This window comes from Dendropsophus ebraccatus, chromosome 4, assembly GCF_027789765.1.
Source record: "Dendropsophus ebraccatus isolate aDenEbr1 chromosome 4, aDenEbr1.pat, whole genome shotgun sequence".
Lineage (NCBI taxonomy): Eukaryota > Metazoa > Chordata > Amphibia > Anura > Hylidae > Dendropsophus > Dendropsophus ebraccatus.
In genome coordinates, this window is record NC_091457.1 from 18,534,459 (window position 1) to 18,552,998 (window position 18,540).

The window sequence follows — 18,540 nt, forward strand, 5'->3', positions numbered from 1 at the left end:
TTTAAAATAGGAGTAATTTACAAATCTGAAATACTTTTTGACAGTTTATAAACAAAAAAAAACTTTAAGGAACTTAACAGATATAAGATATGCTCATGATAATCTAACCTCAAAGATGAAATTCAGCGCGATTAGTAAATTCCCAATGTCACTTTTTAGACGTTCACACTTACCGGATCTGCAGCGTATTTTCTGCTGTGGATCTGCAGCAGATTTCATTTAAATAATTGAACACAGCATCAAATCTGCACCATCAAATCTGCAGATCCGCAGCAGATTTGATGTGGTGTTTAGTTATTTAAATGAAATCTGCTGCGGATGCGCAGCAGAAAATCAGCTGCGGATCCGGTAAGTGTGAACGTACCCTAAGGCTGGGTTCACACTAGGTATATTTGAGGCTGTATTTGGTCCTCATAGCAACCAAAACCAGGAGTGGATTGAAAACACAGAAAGGCTCTGTTCACATAATGTTGTAATTGAGTGGATGGCCGTCATATAACGGTAAATAACTTCCATTATTTCAATACAACAGCCGTTGTTTTAAAATAACAGCACATATTTGCCATTAAATGACGGCCATCCACTCAATTACAACATTATGTGAACAGAGCCTTTCTGTGTTTTCAATCCACTCCTTGTTTTGGTTGCTATACAGCCTCAAACATACAGCCTCAAATATACGTAGTGTGAACATAGCCTAAAGGAGTTCAAATACAACGGATGACATTTTTTATTCATGCTGAGGATGTAGATCAGAGATATAAATCCGGATAGAAAGCAAACAGGAAAATCTGCAATTCATCCATCAGGGAATGAGCACGTTACCCTCAGAGACCTCCTGAGTCATATGCCGGAGCCGTTGTTTAATCACCATATAATAATAGCTTTCAGGATGTCATAAGAGCGACATAACTCCTACTCCCATGGTGCCTCATCATGGAGACGTCATCACCTCTATACCCTGAGTGTTTCTTCCTCCAGTGCTAGTTATCACGCCATTCACTTCTAAGAGTTAAAGGGATCATCCAGGATAAGGAAAACAGCTCCACCCCCTGTCCTCAACTTATATGTGGCATTTTAGCCAAGCTCTCCTGACATGAATGGAGGCAAGTTGTAATGTAACAAACAACCATAGGACAGGGTCACTGTCCCTTGCAGAGCAGCTGCGTGCAGGACATAAGACAGTCACCTGACGCCAACCCCTGATGTTCCCTTCCATTGCTGTCACTTGTAAATGGGCAGGGCAAGGCATCAAGAGGCCCATCACCTGCCGCCATACTGTACGCTGTCCCTGCTGTGCTGTATGGGTGTGCTGTTGTGAGCTCCCCCTGGTGGCCGGAAGCCCCCATACGGCACGCTGTCCCTGCTGTGCTGTATGGGTATGCTGTTGTGAGCTCCCCCTGGTGGTCGGAAGTCACCATATGACACGCTGTCCCTGCTGTGCTGTACGGTTGTGTTGTTGTGAGCTCCCACTGGTGGCCGGAAGCCGGAATTATTCTTCATACAAAAATAAGACATCTCCTGAAAATAAGACCTAGCGCATCTTTGGGAGCCAAATTTAATATAAAACAGTCTTTTTTTTTAGAGGAAACAGTAATAGACATCCAGCAATAATGTGGTTACCTTTGCATGAGCAAACAGCAGCATACCAAACATAGTGAAGAGGCAAAGGTGCAGAGCCAGAAGCAGCATCACACTATCAGGAGACAAAGCCGTCAATTAGACTCCATAGCAGGATCTCTGGAATACAGAAATCTCATGGATGGGGAACCTTTGGCCCTCCAGCTGTTGCAAAACTACAATTCCCATCATGCCTGGACAGCCAAAGCGAAGCTTTGGCTGTCCAGGCATGATGGGAATTGTAGTTTTGCTTCCATCTGCACAATTACTAATGGACATACAGTAAAAGAGTGGACGGTGTGAGTTGGGTATCTCGTGATATCATATGGATAGGGTAGTTGGCATCATCTTCATTGAGACCCAAGATACCCATATGCCACCCCCACCCCATCATACCTTCCCATCTCCGGTAGTGTTCTCTTGATACACTTCAGAGTCTTCTTCATCAGAGAGGAGTTTTGGAGAAGAAAGAATGGACGCAGGAGCCTCCGAATTCTCACCGCCTTTAAGAAAACAAAAGTAAATAAATGTTAGTGGTTTTTATTATGAAGAGTCAGGACCAGACAGCCTGACCCTAACCCCGACAAGGCCCCATTCCTGTTTTGTGTCAAAAGCTCAGTACATTTAATAGAACAAAGCTGCAATACCACAGCCAGACTGAGGACGGGAGTGGAGCTGCTTCTGGAAGAAAGCGGCCATGTTTTTTTAATCCTGGATAATCCCTTCAACTAAGGGGTTAACCATGGTGGTATAAATGAACAATAAGGGTGGGGGATTGCAGCAGTAAGCTGACTGGTTGCCAGAAATTCGTAATTTACTTCTATTTTTAAAAAAATCTTCCAGTACTTATCAGCTGTTGTATGTCCTGCAGGGAGTAGTGTATTCTTTCCACTCCGGACAACAGTAGAGGTTTTCTATGGGGATCTGCTCCTGCTCTGGACAGTTCCTGACATGGACAGAAGTGGCAGCAGAGAGCATAGCAACCATAGATCGTACACCATACACTTTGGAGGGGAGGACGGAAAAATTAACACTGCCATTGTCCTTATATTTTATGGCTTAGTGTAAAGGTCCCAATACACCTTATACTTTTGTCGGCCATTTTTGGGGGGTTTGGCCATTGGTAGAAGGTGTATGGGGCTCTCCTGACCCACCACAATAAATAAAGTCGGGAAAGATAGAGGTTGGGCATGGATTTTCCTTTGTTCTAGGAGAGATAAGCTGCATCCAGAGCTCTCTGGCTGCAGCTTAAGCCTCCTGATAGAGAACACAGGAGCGCTAAGTAGTACTAAATGCTTCTATGTATAGAGAAGACAGGCGGGGAATATAACGGACAGCCAGGCGTTCGTATGGGGGTATGGGGACCTTTACACTACGGAGGAGGCAGAGTGACTTACATGTCACATGCTCCCCCACAAGGAGTCACGCATAGATAGAGGAACAAGCCGCCATGACACCAGTATGGGGGATCAGCTGGTATAGTTACAAAATACAGGCCTGCAGTGCCTAGTCATAAACTAAAGTTAGAGGAAACGCTTGTAAAGGTGGCCAATAGTTTACTATAGTATATATTACAGGTATTCTCTTTTTTCGGTGTTGATTTGTGTGTCCCTTTAAAGTGTCACGGTCATTTAAATTTTTTCTTTGCAGAAATCAATAGTCCAGGCGATTTTAAGAAACTTTGTAATTGAATGCAGATAATGGCATATTTGCCTAATAAACCCAAATAGACTTTCCCCCAGGTCCCCTCCCCCCCCCCCCCCCTCTCTCATTCACTGATCATTATCAGGAAAACTCGACTCTTTTACATCAGTCGGGCCCTGTGTAACCTATGGAGAGGGGAGGGAGAGGAGGGAGATTAGTCACCATCAGAGAACAAAGGATTACACAGCGGGACCTATGTGAAAGCCAGCATTCAGAGGTTAGAGAGGTCAGTGCTGACTTCAGAGGAGATAGACTGGTGATGTAGCTGCAAATTAACTCTTTGTTCTCCTGTTTTGGTGCCTCATCTCCCCAACCTTTTCCCTCTCCACCATGAAGACAGGGGGAGAGCTTCAAACTGCTTTTTCATGATAAAAATGCATTTTTCGGCTAATAAACCCAATTACAACGTTTCTTACAATCATCTGTACTATTGATTTCTGAAATAATAATAATAATATAATTATTATTATAATTATAATTATTATAATTATAATTATTATTATAATTATTATAATTATTAGTATTATTATAATTATAATTATTATTATAATTATAATTATAATTATTATAATATTATAATTATTATTATAATAATAATTATAATAATAATAATAATAATAATAATAATAATAATAATAATAATAATAGACTGTGACACTTTAAGTATCATGTGCCTCTTCCTCGAGGCACATCCTTGTCCAAAAGCTGTAATCGGAGGAGTAGACAATACATGGCATACGCCGCAGTGATACATCACCTCTTTGCACATAAAGCACAGGGACACCGTCCAATCCGCTATAGAAACTGTAAGAGCCAGGATGTAGCAGAGCAGCCATTTGTTCTTCAGGAACTCTGTCCAGCCAATTAGATAACTCTAAAAAAAATAAAAAATAAAATTATTCTTATTAGGGGTCGTCCTAATATAAGGGAAGGCTGAGCTTTCTGGGTCTCAGTGGGGGAGGGCTCCTGCAGCCCCCCGGGTTATTACCTTCACAGAGAGATCTGCAATGAACAGCAGGAATGTGATAAACTCGATACTCTCGGTCAGTCCACACGGCGGCTCCCAGGCAGCGCTGCGGTATCGCACATCCGATGTCACCGTCAGGGATGAAGGCTTTTCTACGAAGGCCAACGCTAGATTCACACATATTGTCACATTTAAGATCCTACAGAGAAAGATGACAGTAACGTAACGTTACCATGAAGTAGGGCTGGGCGATATGGCCAAAAAATAAAATCTCGAATTTTAGATTTTTTTTCTCGATTTAATGCTTGTTTTTTTTGTTTGTTTGTTTTTATTTATTTTATACTAATTATGATGGGTGTAGAAGTAGAGGCATAGTGGATAAGGTGTGTAGAAGCATAGAAGATGAGGGGTGTAGTAGTAGATAAGGGGAGTAGCAGTGGTGGATGTAGTAGTAGCATTTTGGAAGAAGTAGTAGTATCAGGTGTGGGAGTACTAGTAGAGCAGTATTGGGGGTAGTAGTAGCAGCAATGGTAGTGCAAGCAGTACAGCAGTATTGTGGGTAGTAGTAGTAGTAGTAGTACGGGGAGGAGTAGTAGTAGTAGTAGTAGTAGTGGTGGAGCAGCAGTAGTAGTAGTAGTGGTGGAGTAGTAGTAGTAGTAGTGGACCAGTAGTAGTAGTGGTGGAGCAGCAGTAGTAGTAGTAGTGGTGGAGTAGTAGTAGTAGTAGTGGACCAGTAGTAGTAGTAGTGGACCAGTAATAGTAGTGGACCAGTAATAGTAGTGGACCAGTAGTAGTAGTAGTGGACCAGTAATAGTAGTGGACCAGTAATAGTAGTGGACCAGTAATAGTAGTGGACCAGTAATAGTAGTGGACCAGTAATAGTAGTGGACCAGTAATAGTAGTGGACCAGTAATAGTAGTGGACCAGTAATAGTAGTGGACCAGTAATAGTAGTGGACCAGTAATAGTAGTGGACCAGTAATAGTAGTGGACCAGTAATAGTAGTGGACCAGTAATAGTAGTGGACCAGTAATAGTAGTGGACCAGTAATAGTAGTGGACCAGTAATAGTAGTGGACCAGTAATAGTAGTGGACCAGTAATAGTAGTGGACCAGTAATAGTAGTGGACCAGTAATAGTAGTGGACCAGTAATAGTAGTGGACCAGTAATAGTAGTGGACCAGTAATAGTAGTGGACCAGTAATAGTAGTGGACCAGTAATAGTAGTGGACCAGTAATAGTAGTGGACCAGTAATAGTAGTGGACCAGTAATAGTAGTGGACCAGTAATAGTAGTGGACCAGTAATAGTAGTGGACCAGTAATAGTAGTGGACCAGTAATAGTAGTGGACCAGTAATAGTAGTGGACCAGTAATAGTAGTGGACCAGTAATAGTAGTGGACCAGTAATAGTAGTGGACCAGTAATAGTAGTGGACCAGTAATAGTAGTGGACCAGTAATAGTAGTGGACCAGTAATAGTAGTGGACCAGTAATAGTAGTGGACCAGTAATAGTAGTGGACCAGTAATAGTAGTGGACCAGTAATAGTAGTGGACCAGTAATAGTAGTGGACCAGTAATAGTAGTGGACCAGTAATAGTAGTGGACCAGTAATAGTAGTGGACCAGTAATAGTAGTGGACCAGTAATAGTAGTGGACCAGTAATAGTAGTGGACCAGTAATAGTAGTGGACCAGTAATAGTAGTGGACCAGTAATAGTAGTGGACCAGTAATAGTAGTGGACCAGTAATAGTAGTGGACCAGTAATAGTAGTGGACCAGTAATAGTAGTGGACCAGTAATAGTAGTGGACCAGTAATAGTAGTGGACCAGTAATAGTAGTGGACCAGTAATAGTAGTGGACCAGTAATAGTAGTGGACCAGTAATAGTAGTGGACCAGTAATAGTAGTGGACCAGTAATAGTAGTGGACCAGTAATAGTAGTGGACCAGTAATAGTAGTGGACCAGTAATAGTAGTGGACCAGTAATAGTAGTGGACCAGTAATAGTAGTGGACCAGTAATAGTAGTGGACCAGTAATAGTAGTGGACCAGTAATAGTAGTGGACCAGTAATAGTAGTGGACCAGTAATAGTAGTGGACCAGTAATAGTAGTGGACCAGTAATAGTAGTGGACCAGTAATAGTAGTGGACCAGTAATAGTAGTGGACCAGTAATAGTAGTGGACCAGTAATAGTAGTGGACCAGTAATAGTAGTGGACCAGTAATAGTAGTGGACCAGTAATAGTAGTGGACCAGTAATAGTAGTGGACCAGTAATAGTAGTGGACCAGTAATAGTAGTGGACCAGTAATAGTAGTGGACCAGTAATAGTAGTGGACCAGTAATAGTAGTGGACCAGTAATAGTAGTGGACCAGTAATAGTAGTGGACCAGTAATAGTAGTGGACCAGTAGTAGTAGTGGACCAGTAGTAGTAGTGGAGCAGTAGTACGGGGAGTAGTAGTAGTAGTAGTGGAGCAGTAGTACGGGGAGTAGTAGTAGTAGTAGTGGAGCAGTAGTACGGGGAGTAGTAGTAGTAGTAGAGCAGTAGTACGGGGAGTAGTAGTAGTAGTAGTGGAGCAGCAGTAGTACGGGGAGTAGTAGTAGTAGTAGTGGAGCAGTAGTACGGGGAGTAGTAGTACGGAGAGTAGTAGTAGTAGTAGTGGAGCAGTAGTACGGGGAGTAGTAGTAGTAGTGGAGCAGTAGTACGGGGAGTAGTAGTAGTAGTAGTAGTGGAGCAGTAGTACGGGGAGTAGTAGTAGTAGTAGTGGAGCAGTAGTACGGGGAGTAGTAGTAGTAGTAGAGCAGTAGTACGGGGGGGAGTAGTAGTAGTAGTAGTGGAGCAGCAGTAGTACGGGGAGTAGTAGTAGTAGTAGTAGTGGAGCAGTAGTACGGGGAGTAGTAGTAGTAGTGGAGCAGTAGTACGGGGAGTAGTAGTAGTAGTAGTGGAGCAGTAGTACGGGGAGTAGTAGTAGTAGTAGTGGAGCAGTAGTACGGGGAGTAGTAGTAGTGGAGCAGTAGTACGGGGAGTAGTAGTAGTAGTAGTGGAGCAGTAGTACGGGGAGTAGTAGTGGAGCAGTAGTACGGGGAGTAGTAGTAGTAGTAGTGGAGCAGTAGTACGGGGAGTAGTAGTAGTAGTAGTAGTAGTGGAGCAGTAGTACGGGGAGTAGTAGTGGAGCAGTAGTACGGGGAGTAGTAGTGGAGCAGTAGTACGGGGAGTAGTAGTAGAGCAGTAGTACGGGGAGTAGTAGTAGTAGTGGAGCAGTAGTACGGGGAGTAGTAGTGGAGCAGTAGTACGGGGAGTAGTAGTAGTAGTAGTGGAGCAGTAGTACGGGGAGTAGTAGTAGTAGTAGTAGTAGTAGTAGTGGAGCAGTAGTACGGGGAGTAGTAGTGGAGCAGTAGTACGGGGAGTAGTAGTGGAGCAGTAGTACGGGGAGTAGTAGTAGAGCAGTAGTACGGGGAGTAGTAGTAGAGCAGTAGTACGGGGAGTAGTAGTAGTGGAGCAGTAGTACGGGGAGTAGTAGTAGTGGAGCAGTAGTACGGGGAGTAGTAGTAGTGGAGCAGTAGTACGGGGAGTGGTAGTAGTGGAGCAGTAGTACGGGGAGTAGTAGTAGTGGAGCAGTAGTACGGGGAGTAGTAGTAGTGGAGCAGTAGTACGGGGAGTAGTAGTAGTGGAGCAGTAGTACGGGGAGTAGTAGTAGTGGAGCAGTAGTACGGGGAGTAGTAGTAGTGGAGCAGTAGTACGGGGAGTAGTAGTAGTGGAGCAGTAGTAGAGGAGCAGTAGTACGGGGAGTAGTAGTGGAGCAGTAGTACGGGGAGTAGTAGTACGGGGAGTAGTAGTAGTGGAGCAGTAGTAGAGGAGCAGTAGTACGGGGAGTAGTAGAGGAGCAGTAGTACGGGGAGTAGTAGTGGAGCAGTAGTACGGGGAGTAGTAGTGGAGCAGTAGTACGGGGAGTAGTAGTGGAGCAGTAGTACGGGGAGTAGTAGTGGAGCAGTAGTACGGGGAGTAGTATTGGGCGGCTGCTGCGGTGCTCTGGGTGCAGGCGGGTGGCGGTAGCAGTGCTCTGGGTGCACGCGCGCAGCGATCATGTAGGTGGGTGTGTGTTTGGTAGGGCAGCTTTTGCCTTCTCCGGGTGCGGGCGTGCGGTCCCGCTCTGACCTGCAGGAGTAGCAGCTTGCCTGCTCCTTCTGCAGGTCGGAGTGCTTTTTTTTTTTTTCCTTTTCCTTAAAAATCTAATTTACGATTTTCAAAAAGATTTAAATCGATTCTCAAAATCTAGGTGAATTAATTAACATTACAGGGCGTGTAAGTTCATATGCTCACCATTGGCACAGGTCAGAATAATACCACCTATACAACTGCAGGGAGTTCTGGTCAACACGATGATCTATGGAGCGATACTGTAAACACAAAGGAATAAGGATTTGTATGAAAACAGTATACAGCACCAGTATGTCTATATACCCTCTTCCATAAAATCCGGAAAATACCAGAAAGGGCAAAGGGAGAGGATTACCACATGACTCCAGGACCAGACTACACAGAGTGTGTTTGTAGTCTGTAACCATGGAGACATATAGGTCTAGTATGAGGCCTCTAATCATGTGTATGTGCAAGGTTGCAGAAACACTTTTCGGGAGATTTATCAAACATGGTCTAAAGTGAAACTGGCTCAGTTGCCCCTAGCAACCAATCAGATTCCACTTTTCATTTTCCAAAGAGTCTGTGAGGGATGAAAGGTGGAATCTGATTGGTTGCTAGGGGCAACTGGGCCAGTTTTACTTTACACCATGTTTCATAAATCTCCTCCTTTATATTTTGACCCCTTAGGCAACGTAAATGTTATCATGGATATAAGTGTAATCATGGCTAAAGCCTCACAATGCTGATACAGGAGGCTGCGGACCTCCGGATCTATCAGCCACAACTACACTACACACTATATCATCATATTAGCTAATAGGCCGAGACCCTAATCCACCCACAAGGAAAAGTCTTTGTGCAGTAAATAGAAGCGATCCATGGGAGAGACTGGAACAGACCGCCCGTCCTCTTATGTCTGTAGTCACAAGTTATCATTGTTCCCTGCCGGAATATTCTGGTGCAGAAAACACCCGAAGCGACAAATAAATTATATAATTACTGGACTATTATAAGAAATTATATGCACATGACCTGTGTCTGACAGTGATGGATATACCATGGAAGGTTAGGTCTAAACTGCAATTATTCACAAGCATACAGATAATGTCTATGAGGGACCGGCTTACATCCTACATCATACACAGGAAACATCTCTACTATGTCTTGTATAGAACCTGAGTTACATCATGTATTATACTCCAGAGCTGCACTCACTATTCTGCTGGTGAGGTTACTCTGTACATACATTACTGATCCTGTACTGATCCTCAGTTACATCCTGTATTATACCCCAGAGCTACACTCATTCTGCTGGTGGGGTCACTGTGTACATACATTACTGATCCTGTACTGATCCTCAAGTTACATCCTGTAGATCTTTTATTTAAAAATATAAAACCTAACAACAAACCAATAATATAAATAACATAACTGTACAATATATACAAGTCCATAAAAGTCTATAAGCGTATTGGCTGGTCCAGCCTCACACTCACCAAACGCACCGCTGTATTATCCCCCACACGTGCAAACTAGACTTTCCCACAAACACCACAATAATAACACTATGAAACTTAACTTAACTAACATAACTATACTGTACACTAACCCCCTGGTCCGGTTGCGTTCCACAAAACTAAATAAATGCACAAATAAAAACATAAATGAATATATACATAGAGCCCTACACCAAACACCATAACATTTTTATAATTTATTTATTTATTTATTTATTTATTTTTTGGGGCCCTGAGCTGGTCCCGCATCCCATGCCCCCAGTACATGATAACAGACGTCCATGAACCAGCCCAGGATTTTCTGTTTATACTAAAGTCCCCAGAAACCCCCTCCCCCCATATAACCCACCACCCAACCTAACACTAAACCCCAAGCCCAGGTGGAGACAAAATATGCAAACTATATACACAAATAAACACACTAATAATATACACACTAATAATACACAAACATACACAGTAAACCATATTGGGGCTTCCCAGCCCCACACACAGCCTGAAAGCCCAAGTTCAGTACCTGCAAGCCCCATACTCCAGTATCTCTACAGCACAAAACAAAAGACTACGGTGCCAGCATCAGCCCACCACCAGGAGAGGAGACGCAGGCTAAGGAACCTTATAGGCAAAGCCCCTCCAAAGACAAGAGGCCCTACCAGCCCCCAGCCTCTCGTACTCCAGAGAGCGCACCTTCACCAGGTCACCGAGTGTGCCCCTAACCACCTCATCCACAGGGAGGATTTTACGCTGCGTCGACACTAAACACCGTGCACTCCACGTGTGGTACCTGACCACTATGCTGACTAGGAATAAAGTGCTCCGGTCCCAGCCACCAAGGTTTCTGAATGCTCCATAGGCCCATTCCGCATAGGAGAGGCGGGCCAACCTGGGCCACCCGATGGAAGCGCCCACCCTGTTGTAAACCTCTGTATTAAAGGGACAATGAAGCAGAAAATGCTCCATGCTTTCCAGCATGCCTCCACACTCCTCCCGGGGACATCCCCGATCCTCAGAGCTCCTGCACTTCAGATTGTCCCTCACATAGTTTCCCATGGAAGCAGCGCCAAGCCAAGTCCCAAAACTTCAAGGGGATCCTGATGGAATTCAATAGGCCCAAACCAACCTCCAGATCCCGACTTGGGCAATCCTTGAGCGCCAGCGGTTTTTGGAAATGGGATGACAGGACCCTATTGTCAAGGAATTTCCTCGACAGAGTCCTAAACTCCCACATCCCCAAACCCCACCGACGAATGACCTTCAGAACCAGGGTAGCATAAGCCGGAAGATGCCCGTGTGGTGTGCGGAGATCCTTCACTTGCCCTCCTGTCTCCCATTCCTGGAAGAAAGGCCGAAACCATCCCCTACAGGAGAATACCCACGGAGGAGCCCTCTCTTTCCAGAGGTTTGCAATGTTGGTCTTAAGAAAGGTATTCACCAGGAACACCACGGGGTTGACCATACACAACCCCCCTTGTCTCCTCGTACAGTAAGTAACCTCCCTCTTGACTAGGTTCAGTCTATTCCCCCATAACAGCTGGAAGAACACACTGTAGACCTGAGTCCAGAGCGGCTCTGGCAAAATGCAAACACTGCCCAGATATATCAGCAAAGGGAGCAGGAATGTTTTGATCAGGTTAACCCTTTCCCTGAGGGTCAAAGACCAACCCTTCCACTGATCCACCCTCTGAGCGGCGATCTTAAGCCTGCTGTACCAGTTTTGTTTGGGGTAATCCCCTTGGCCGAATTCGATGCCGAGGACTTTTGCAAACTCCTGGGGCTCTGGAAGGGTGTCCGGGAGATCAAATCCAGGATCTCCACCTCCCAGCCAGAGACTCTCACACTTATCCTGGTTGATCTTGGACCCAGATGCCTCTGAGTAGCGCTCCACCTCTGACATCACACACTGCACCTCCTCTTGCGAGGAGACGAATATGGTGACATCATCGGCGTACGCTACCACCCTCAGAGTGGAATCCGGCACCACAGGGTCCATTCTCACCCCCGTCAACGGTCCACAATCAATCCTCCTAAGGAAAGGATCAATTGCAAACACGTACAACAGTGGGCTCAAAGGGCAACCCTGACGGACACCAGACCCAACCTCAAAAGAGCGGCCAATCCAACCATTCACAAGCGGGAAACTCTCTGCCCCTGCATACAAGGTCTTAAGCCAATCAACAAACCCCCCCGGCAGGCCATATCTCAGAAGGACAGACCAGAGGTACTCGTGGTTAACCCGATCAAACGCTTTTGCCTGATCCAAGGACAGCAAGTACCCCTTCCAGTGACCCGCCCTACCCTGCTCCACAGCCTCCCGGACACCGAGCACAGCACTAAAGGTACTGCGGCCTGGAACAGAGCAATGCTGGGCCCCCGAAAGGAGCTGGGGTGCAAACTTCACCAGCCGATTAAACAGCACTTTTGCCAGAATCTTTCTGTCCACACTGAGAAGCGCTATGGGACGCCAATTCTCAATGCGGGGCGGGTCTTTACCCTTTGACAAGATGATCAAGGCTGACCTCCTCATTGACTTACATCCTGTATTATACTCCAGAGCTGCACTCACTATTCTGCTGGTGGGGTCACTGTGTATATACATTACTGATCCTGAGTCACATCCTGTATTATACTCCAGAGCTGCACTCACTATTCTGCTGGTGGGGTCACTGTGTACATACATTACATTACTGATTCTGTATGGACCCCGAGTTACATCCTTATACTCTAGATGTGGCCATTTGCAGACACTGGGCCTTTATGGTTTGCTTAGAGATTCCAGCTCTGAAGCTTTCAGAATTATAAATACAGCTCTACAGTATAATAGTTTTTCAAAGTGCATCTGAATCGGAGTTAGGAGAACGCCCTCCCAGCGATCCCATCACTTACCTGGATTGCATCTTCTATGAACACAACCGCTTGGTTCACATAGAGGTTTTCATCCACCGTACCTGCAGATATATAATCACATGGAACCAGTCAGCACTTTCTATAAGATCTCTGCTTGCTGTCAGTGAACAGTAACCTGCACAGCTCTCATGCAATTGTACTGACTGATACATTGTAACAAACTAGGAGGAGAGAAGCACTCTACATTGCTGATCAATACAACAGCAGCACAAAGAGGCTGCCGCCAGGTTACTTTATAGATGGGTTAAAGGGGTATTCCACCAAACATTACTTTTGATGTGTTTCTGCCCATGGTGAGACTAACAATTCCTTCCATACGTCTTACTATCTATCAGTCTCCTTCCCCCAGTTCTGAGCTGCTGCTTTCTGCTGAAGACACAAAAATCTGTGTGAGTTTTTCTCTCCGTTTTCCCCTCTTCCCCCCTCCCTCCCTTCTGAGACCACTTATGTAAACAAGTCCTTGGCAGGCTTTATCTGCAACATTGTAGCTTCTTTGGTATACCGGGAGGTGAGTTCATTAGCAACTTGACCTCAGATTAACCCTTACAGCATTACAAAGAAGCTACAATGTTGCAGATAAAGCCTGCCAGGGACTTGTTTACATCAGCTGTCTCAAAAGGGAGGAGGGAGAAGGAGGAAGGAGGAGGAGACCGAGAGAAAAGCTCACACACAGATTTCTTTGTGTCTTCAGCAGAAAGCAGCAGCTCAGAACTGGGGGAAGGAGACAGAATAAATAATAAAAAGATTATGACTGTGCCTGTAATATCTTATGAGCAGGTCATGACTCCAGTCATGGGTCATAGTAGTAATGGAAGATGTAACAGGATGACACACGCCGAGTCAGTGACAACTACTCTCATCATTGCCAACAGCCTCCTGGACATAAAGGAGCTGGAACAGGTTCAACCAGAGGAATAGAGGCAAAAGGCGGACTACAGGAACCAGAAAGATTAGAATTAGACACCTGGGGATGACCTAATAACTATTTATAGGGGTTAGCACAGAGATCCCATCATCTAGTTATAAGGATACACCCTCTAAGTCTCCAGAAGAGAAGATTTATACATCATCATGTACAGGATTCTTTACTGTAAGAGCAGCGACTATGGATTCCTCTGCCACGGGAAGCTGTCAGGGTTAAGTCACTTTAAGTGCTCATAGAAACACGGAAGGTTGTTGGTAGAAAATAAGGGGTACTCCTATTTTTCTTACAAATCGACTTACTTCTATTTAAAAATCTACAGTCTTCCAGTACTTATCAGTTGCTGTCTGCTCTGCAGGAAGTGGTGTAATCTTTCCAGTCTGACACAGTGCTCTCTGCTGCCACCTCTGTTCATGTCAGGAACTGTCCAGAGCAGGAGAGGTTTTCTATGAGGATTTGCTACTGCTCTGGACAGTTCCTGATATGGACAGAGGTGGCAGCAGAGAGCACTGTGTCAGACTGGAATGATTACACCACTTCCTGCAGGGCATACAGCAGCTAAGTAGTACTGGAAGACTAAAGATTTTTAAATAGAAGTAAATTAGAAATCTATAAAACTTTCTGAAACCAGTTGATTTGAAAGAAGCACCTATTTAAGGCTCTGTTCACACAGATGACACAGAATATTGCCGATCAAGGCACAGGTCCCTACACGCTATATTACTATACAGGCACAGGCTACAGTTGTACATAGACATCTAACCATACTGCAACCTGTGGCTCTTCAGCAAAACTACAACTCCCAGCATGCCTGGACAGAAAAGGTTGTCAGCACATGCTAGGAGCTGTAGTACTGTGACAGCTGAAGGAGCACAGGATGAGAGCTCAATAAGCAGGGCATGATGGGAGTTGTAGTTGGTTACAGGTTAGAGAACATTGCCGTCGGTCTCATCACCCCTGGGTTATCTCCTCCTTCAGGGTAGAAGACGATTCTTTACAACCTTCTGCAGGGAGACGGTTAGGGCGGCTACAGGCGGATGCACTACCATACGGCCACAGAGGGATCCACAGTCACATACATGACTATACACTGAGGGTTCTGCCCTGTGGTCATACGAGGAGGTCACGTGACTATACACTGTGGTCATACGAGGAGGTCACGTAACTATACACTGTGGTCATACGAGGAGGTGACATACATGACTATACACTGAGGGTTCTGCCCTGTGGTCATACGAGGAGGTCACATACATGACTATACATTGAGGGTCCTGGGCTGTGGTCATACGAGGAGGTCACATACATGATTATACATTGAGGGTTCTGCCCTGTGGTCATACGAGGAGGTCATGTGACTATACACTGAGGGTACTGCACTGTGGTCATACGAGGAGGTCACGTGGCTATACACTGTGGTCATACGAGGAGGTCACGTAACTATACACTGTGGTCATACGAGGAGGTGACATACATGACTATACACTAAGGGGTTCTGCGCTGTGGTCATACGAGGAGGTCACATACATGACTATACACTGACGGGTCCTGCACTGTGGTCATACGAGGAGGTCACATGACTATACACTGTGGTCATACGAGGAGGTCACATACATGACTATATGCTGACGGGTCCTGTACTGTGGTCATACGAGGAGGTCACATGACTATTACATTGAGGTTTCTGCGCTGTGGTCATACGAGGAGGTCACGTGACTATACACTGTGGTCATACGAGCAGGTCACATACATGACTATACACTGATGGGTCCTGTACTGTGGTCATACGAGGAGGTCACATGACTATACACTGTGGTCATACGAGGAGGTCACATGACTATACACTGCCGGGTTCTTCGCTGTGGTCATACGAGGAGGTCACATACATGACTATACACTGAGGGTTCTGCCCTGTGGTCATACGAGGTGGTCACGTGACTATACACTGAGGGTTCTGCGCTGTGGTCATATAAGGAGGTCACGTGACTATACACTGTGGTCATAAGAGTTGGTCACATACATGACTATACACTGAGGGTTCTTCGCTGTGGTCATACGAGGAGGTCACATACATGACTATACACTGTGGGTTCTGCGCTGTGGTCATACCAGGAGGTCACATACATGACTATACACTGATGGGTCCTGTACTGTGGTTATACGAGGAGGTCACGTGACTATACACTGTGGTCATACGAGGAGGTCACATACATGACTATACACTGTGGGTTCTGCGCTGTGGTCATACGAGGAAGTCACGTGACTATACACTGAGGGTTCTGCGCTGTGGTCATACGAGGAGGTCACATACATGACTATACACTGTGGGTTCTGCGCTGTGGTCATACGAGGAGCCTCATAGGAATTACTGCTTTCCAAACAGCAATAAAAAAACTACAAAACCTCAGCGATGTGTGAACTCTGACATGTCCCCGTCATTACACAAAACCTTTTACATCTCAGAAGTTCTGAGCTGACGTTCTCTCCCCCTTCCCTTATTATAAGTATATTGTATAGAGAGCGAAGCACATAACCCAGCGCTTCTCCTTACTCCTTCATGCCAAAAGCTAAAATGTTTAAAGTGAGACACAAACAGGCCAGGAATTCATCATAACACACACAAAACCGCGACAAAAACGCATAGTGTGAACACAGTCTAATCCATTACATCAGTCCCCTTCCCTGCAGTAAGGAGATAGTGACCCCCTACAGATCCCCCTTGTATAGGGAGCAGCTATATATCACCCAATCAGGGAAACACGCATCCTCTCACCACCGGACTCCGCATGGCTGCTGCGGCCGCTCGCGTCTCCTCCTGAGGATGCGGTGGATGAGTAGGAGCCGCTCCGGGGGTTGTACAGCCGCTCCTGGCCGCTGAAGTCCGGGTCCGCGCACCAGCTTCTCTGCACCGAAGCCAGGAGAGGGTCCGACTCCATCCCGGCCACCGTACACAGCCGACCACCCCGGAAACCCCGACTACTGGGAGTCAGCCGGCCGCAAGGGCAACTCTAATGTGGACATCCCCCGTCAGCCGGGCTATAGGACCTCTAGTGACGTCACGCTCATGTGACCGGCTCCACGTGTGGGCGGAGCTATCCCCCGTCTGATTGTTTCCGGACTTTTTCTGTAGTGGAGCTGTGTCTGTGGTGTGTTATGTGATGCTCTGCATGAGCTGGACTCTTATGTAATGTTCTGCAGGGACAGGTGCTGTGGCTGGACTCTTATGTGATACTCTGCAGGAGTCGGACTCTTATGTGATGCTCTGCAGGGGACTGTGGTGGACCGTTATGCAACGTTCTGCAGGAGCCCGACTGTTATGTAATGCTCTGCAGGGACAGGGGGCTGCGGTTAAGACTGTTTTGCAATGTTCTGCAGGGACAAGGAGCTGTGGTTGGACTGGAGTGCAACGTTCTGCAGGAGCTGGACTGTTATGCGATGTTCTGCAGGGACAGGGGGCTGTGACTGTACTGGAATGGGATATTCCACAGGGACTGGGTGTAAAGTTATGATGTTCTCCTATGCAAAGAATTACTGGTTTAACCACCACCAAATCAGGTATAAATGACTGTGCTCTCTGCTGCCACCTCTGTCCATGTCAGGAACTGTCCAGAGCAGTAGCAAATCCCCATAGAAATCCTTTCCTTCTCTGGACAGTTCCTAACATGGACAGAGGTGGCAGCAGAGAGCACTGTGTCAGACTGGATACAGAATACACCACTTCCTGCTGGACATACAGCAGCTGATAAGTACAGGAAGACTGGAGATTTTTATATAGAAGTAAATTACAAATCTATTTAACTTTCTGACACCAGTTGATTTGAAAGAAAAATATTTTTGCCGTAGTACCCCTTTAACCATTAAAGTGTAGTTGTCATTTGTAAAAAAAAACTTCTGACATGTCACTGGGGGTCTCGGTGCTGAGACAGAAGGACTCAGAAGCCAGACCCCCACTGATACACACTTCTGGCATGTCACTGTGACATGTCAGAAGTTTTTACAAATGCTACATTTGTTACACTTTAAATATCGGCATCATATTACATCCAGGGTCCTGCTTACAGCGGGGGACTCCCTGCGATCAGCCAGAGCCCTGCTCAGTCCTCAGGGTTAAAGGGTTTATCCAGCACTACACAAATATGGCCACTTTCTTCCAGAGACAGCCCCCCCTCTTGTCTCCAGTTTGGGTGGGGTTATGTAACTCATTTCCATTGAAGTGAATGGAGCTTAATTGCAATCCACACCTGAACTAGAGACAAGAGTCATACTGTCTCTGTCAGAATGTTGCCATGTTTTTGTAGCACTGGAGAACCCCTTTAACCCTTTGAGGACCAGGCCCAAAATGACCCAGTGGACCGCACAAATTTTGATCTTAGTGTTTCCGTTTTTCCCTCGTCCCCTTCTAAGAGCTCCAGCACTTTCAGTTTTCTATCTACAGGCCATGTAAGTGCTTATTTGTTACAGGATTAGTTGTACTGTGTAATGGCGTCTTTCATTTTACCATAGAGGAGACAGGGTGGGCACCACCAAGCAGAAATAACAAATAAATAAAGCACTGGGTGCTGCTGACGGCCCTAGACAAATGACAGCATGTATGAAGAGAAGGACAGAGAGAAACTAGGGTAACCAAGTCAGACGCACACCAAAAATAAAGTGAGGGAAAAAATAAACTTTATTGGTACCAGCTACAAAAAACATGTTAAAAACATTTAAAATCCCCAAACAGGGGAAAACACACTGCAGGACCTGTGAATAAAGGTACAACTGCACTGCT

General features: G+C 45.6%; 1 protein-coding gene across 2 annotated transcripts in view; it reads right to left on the reverse strand.

Moving 5' to 3' along the window:
* Nucleotides 1-16,827, reverse strand: part of TPCN2 (two pore segment channel 2) — a 29,194-nt gene extending 12,367 nt beyond the window's left edge. For both annotated transcript variants that reach the window (XM_069965213.1, XM_069965214.1), the window contains exons 1-7: nucleotides 16,543-16,827; nucleotides 12,830-12,891; nucleotides 8,610-8,686; nucleotides 4,313-4,490; nucleotides 4,082-4,198; nucleotides 2,017-2,123; nucleotides 1,624-1,696 (exon numbers count right to left, since the gene is read on the reverse strand). In XM_069965213.1, the coding sequence (XP_069821314.1) occupies nucleotides 1,624-1,696; nucleotides 2,017-2,123; nucleotides 4,082-4,198; nucleotides 4,313-4,490; nucleotides 8,610-8,686; nucleotides 12,830-12,891; nucleotides 16,543-16,705 (777 nt within the window). In that variant the 5' untranslated portion in view covers nucleotides 16,706-16,827. The remainder of the gene's footprint in view (nucleotides 1-1,623; nucleotides 1,697-2,016; nucleotides 2,124-4,081; nucleotides 4,199-4,312; nucleotides 4,491-8,609; nucleotides 8,687-12,829; nucleotides 12,892-16,542) is intronic.
* Between the last annotated feature and the right edge of the window lie 1,713 nt (nucleotides 16,828-18,540).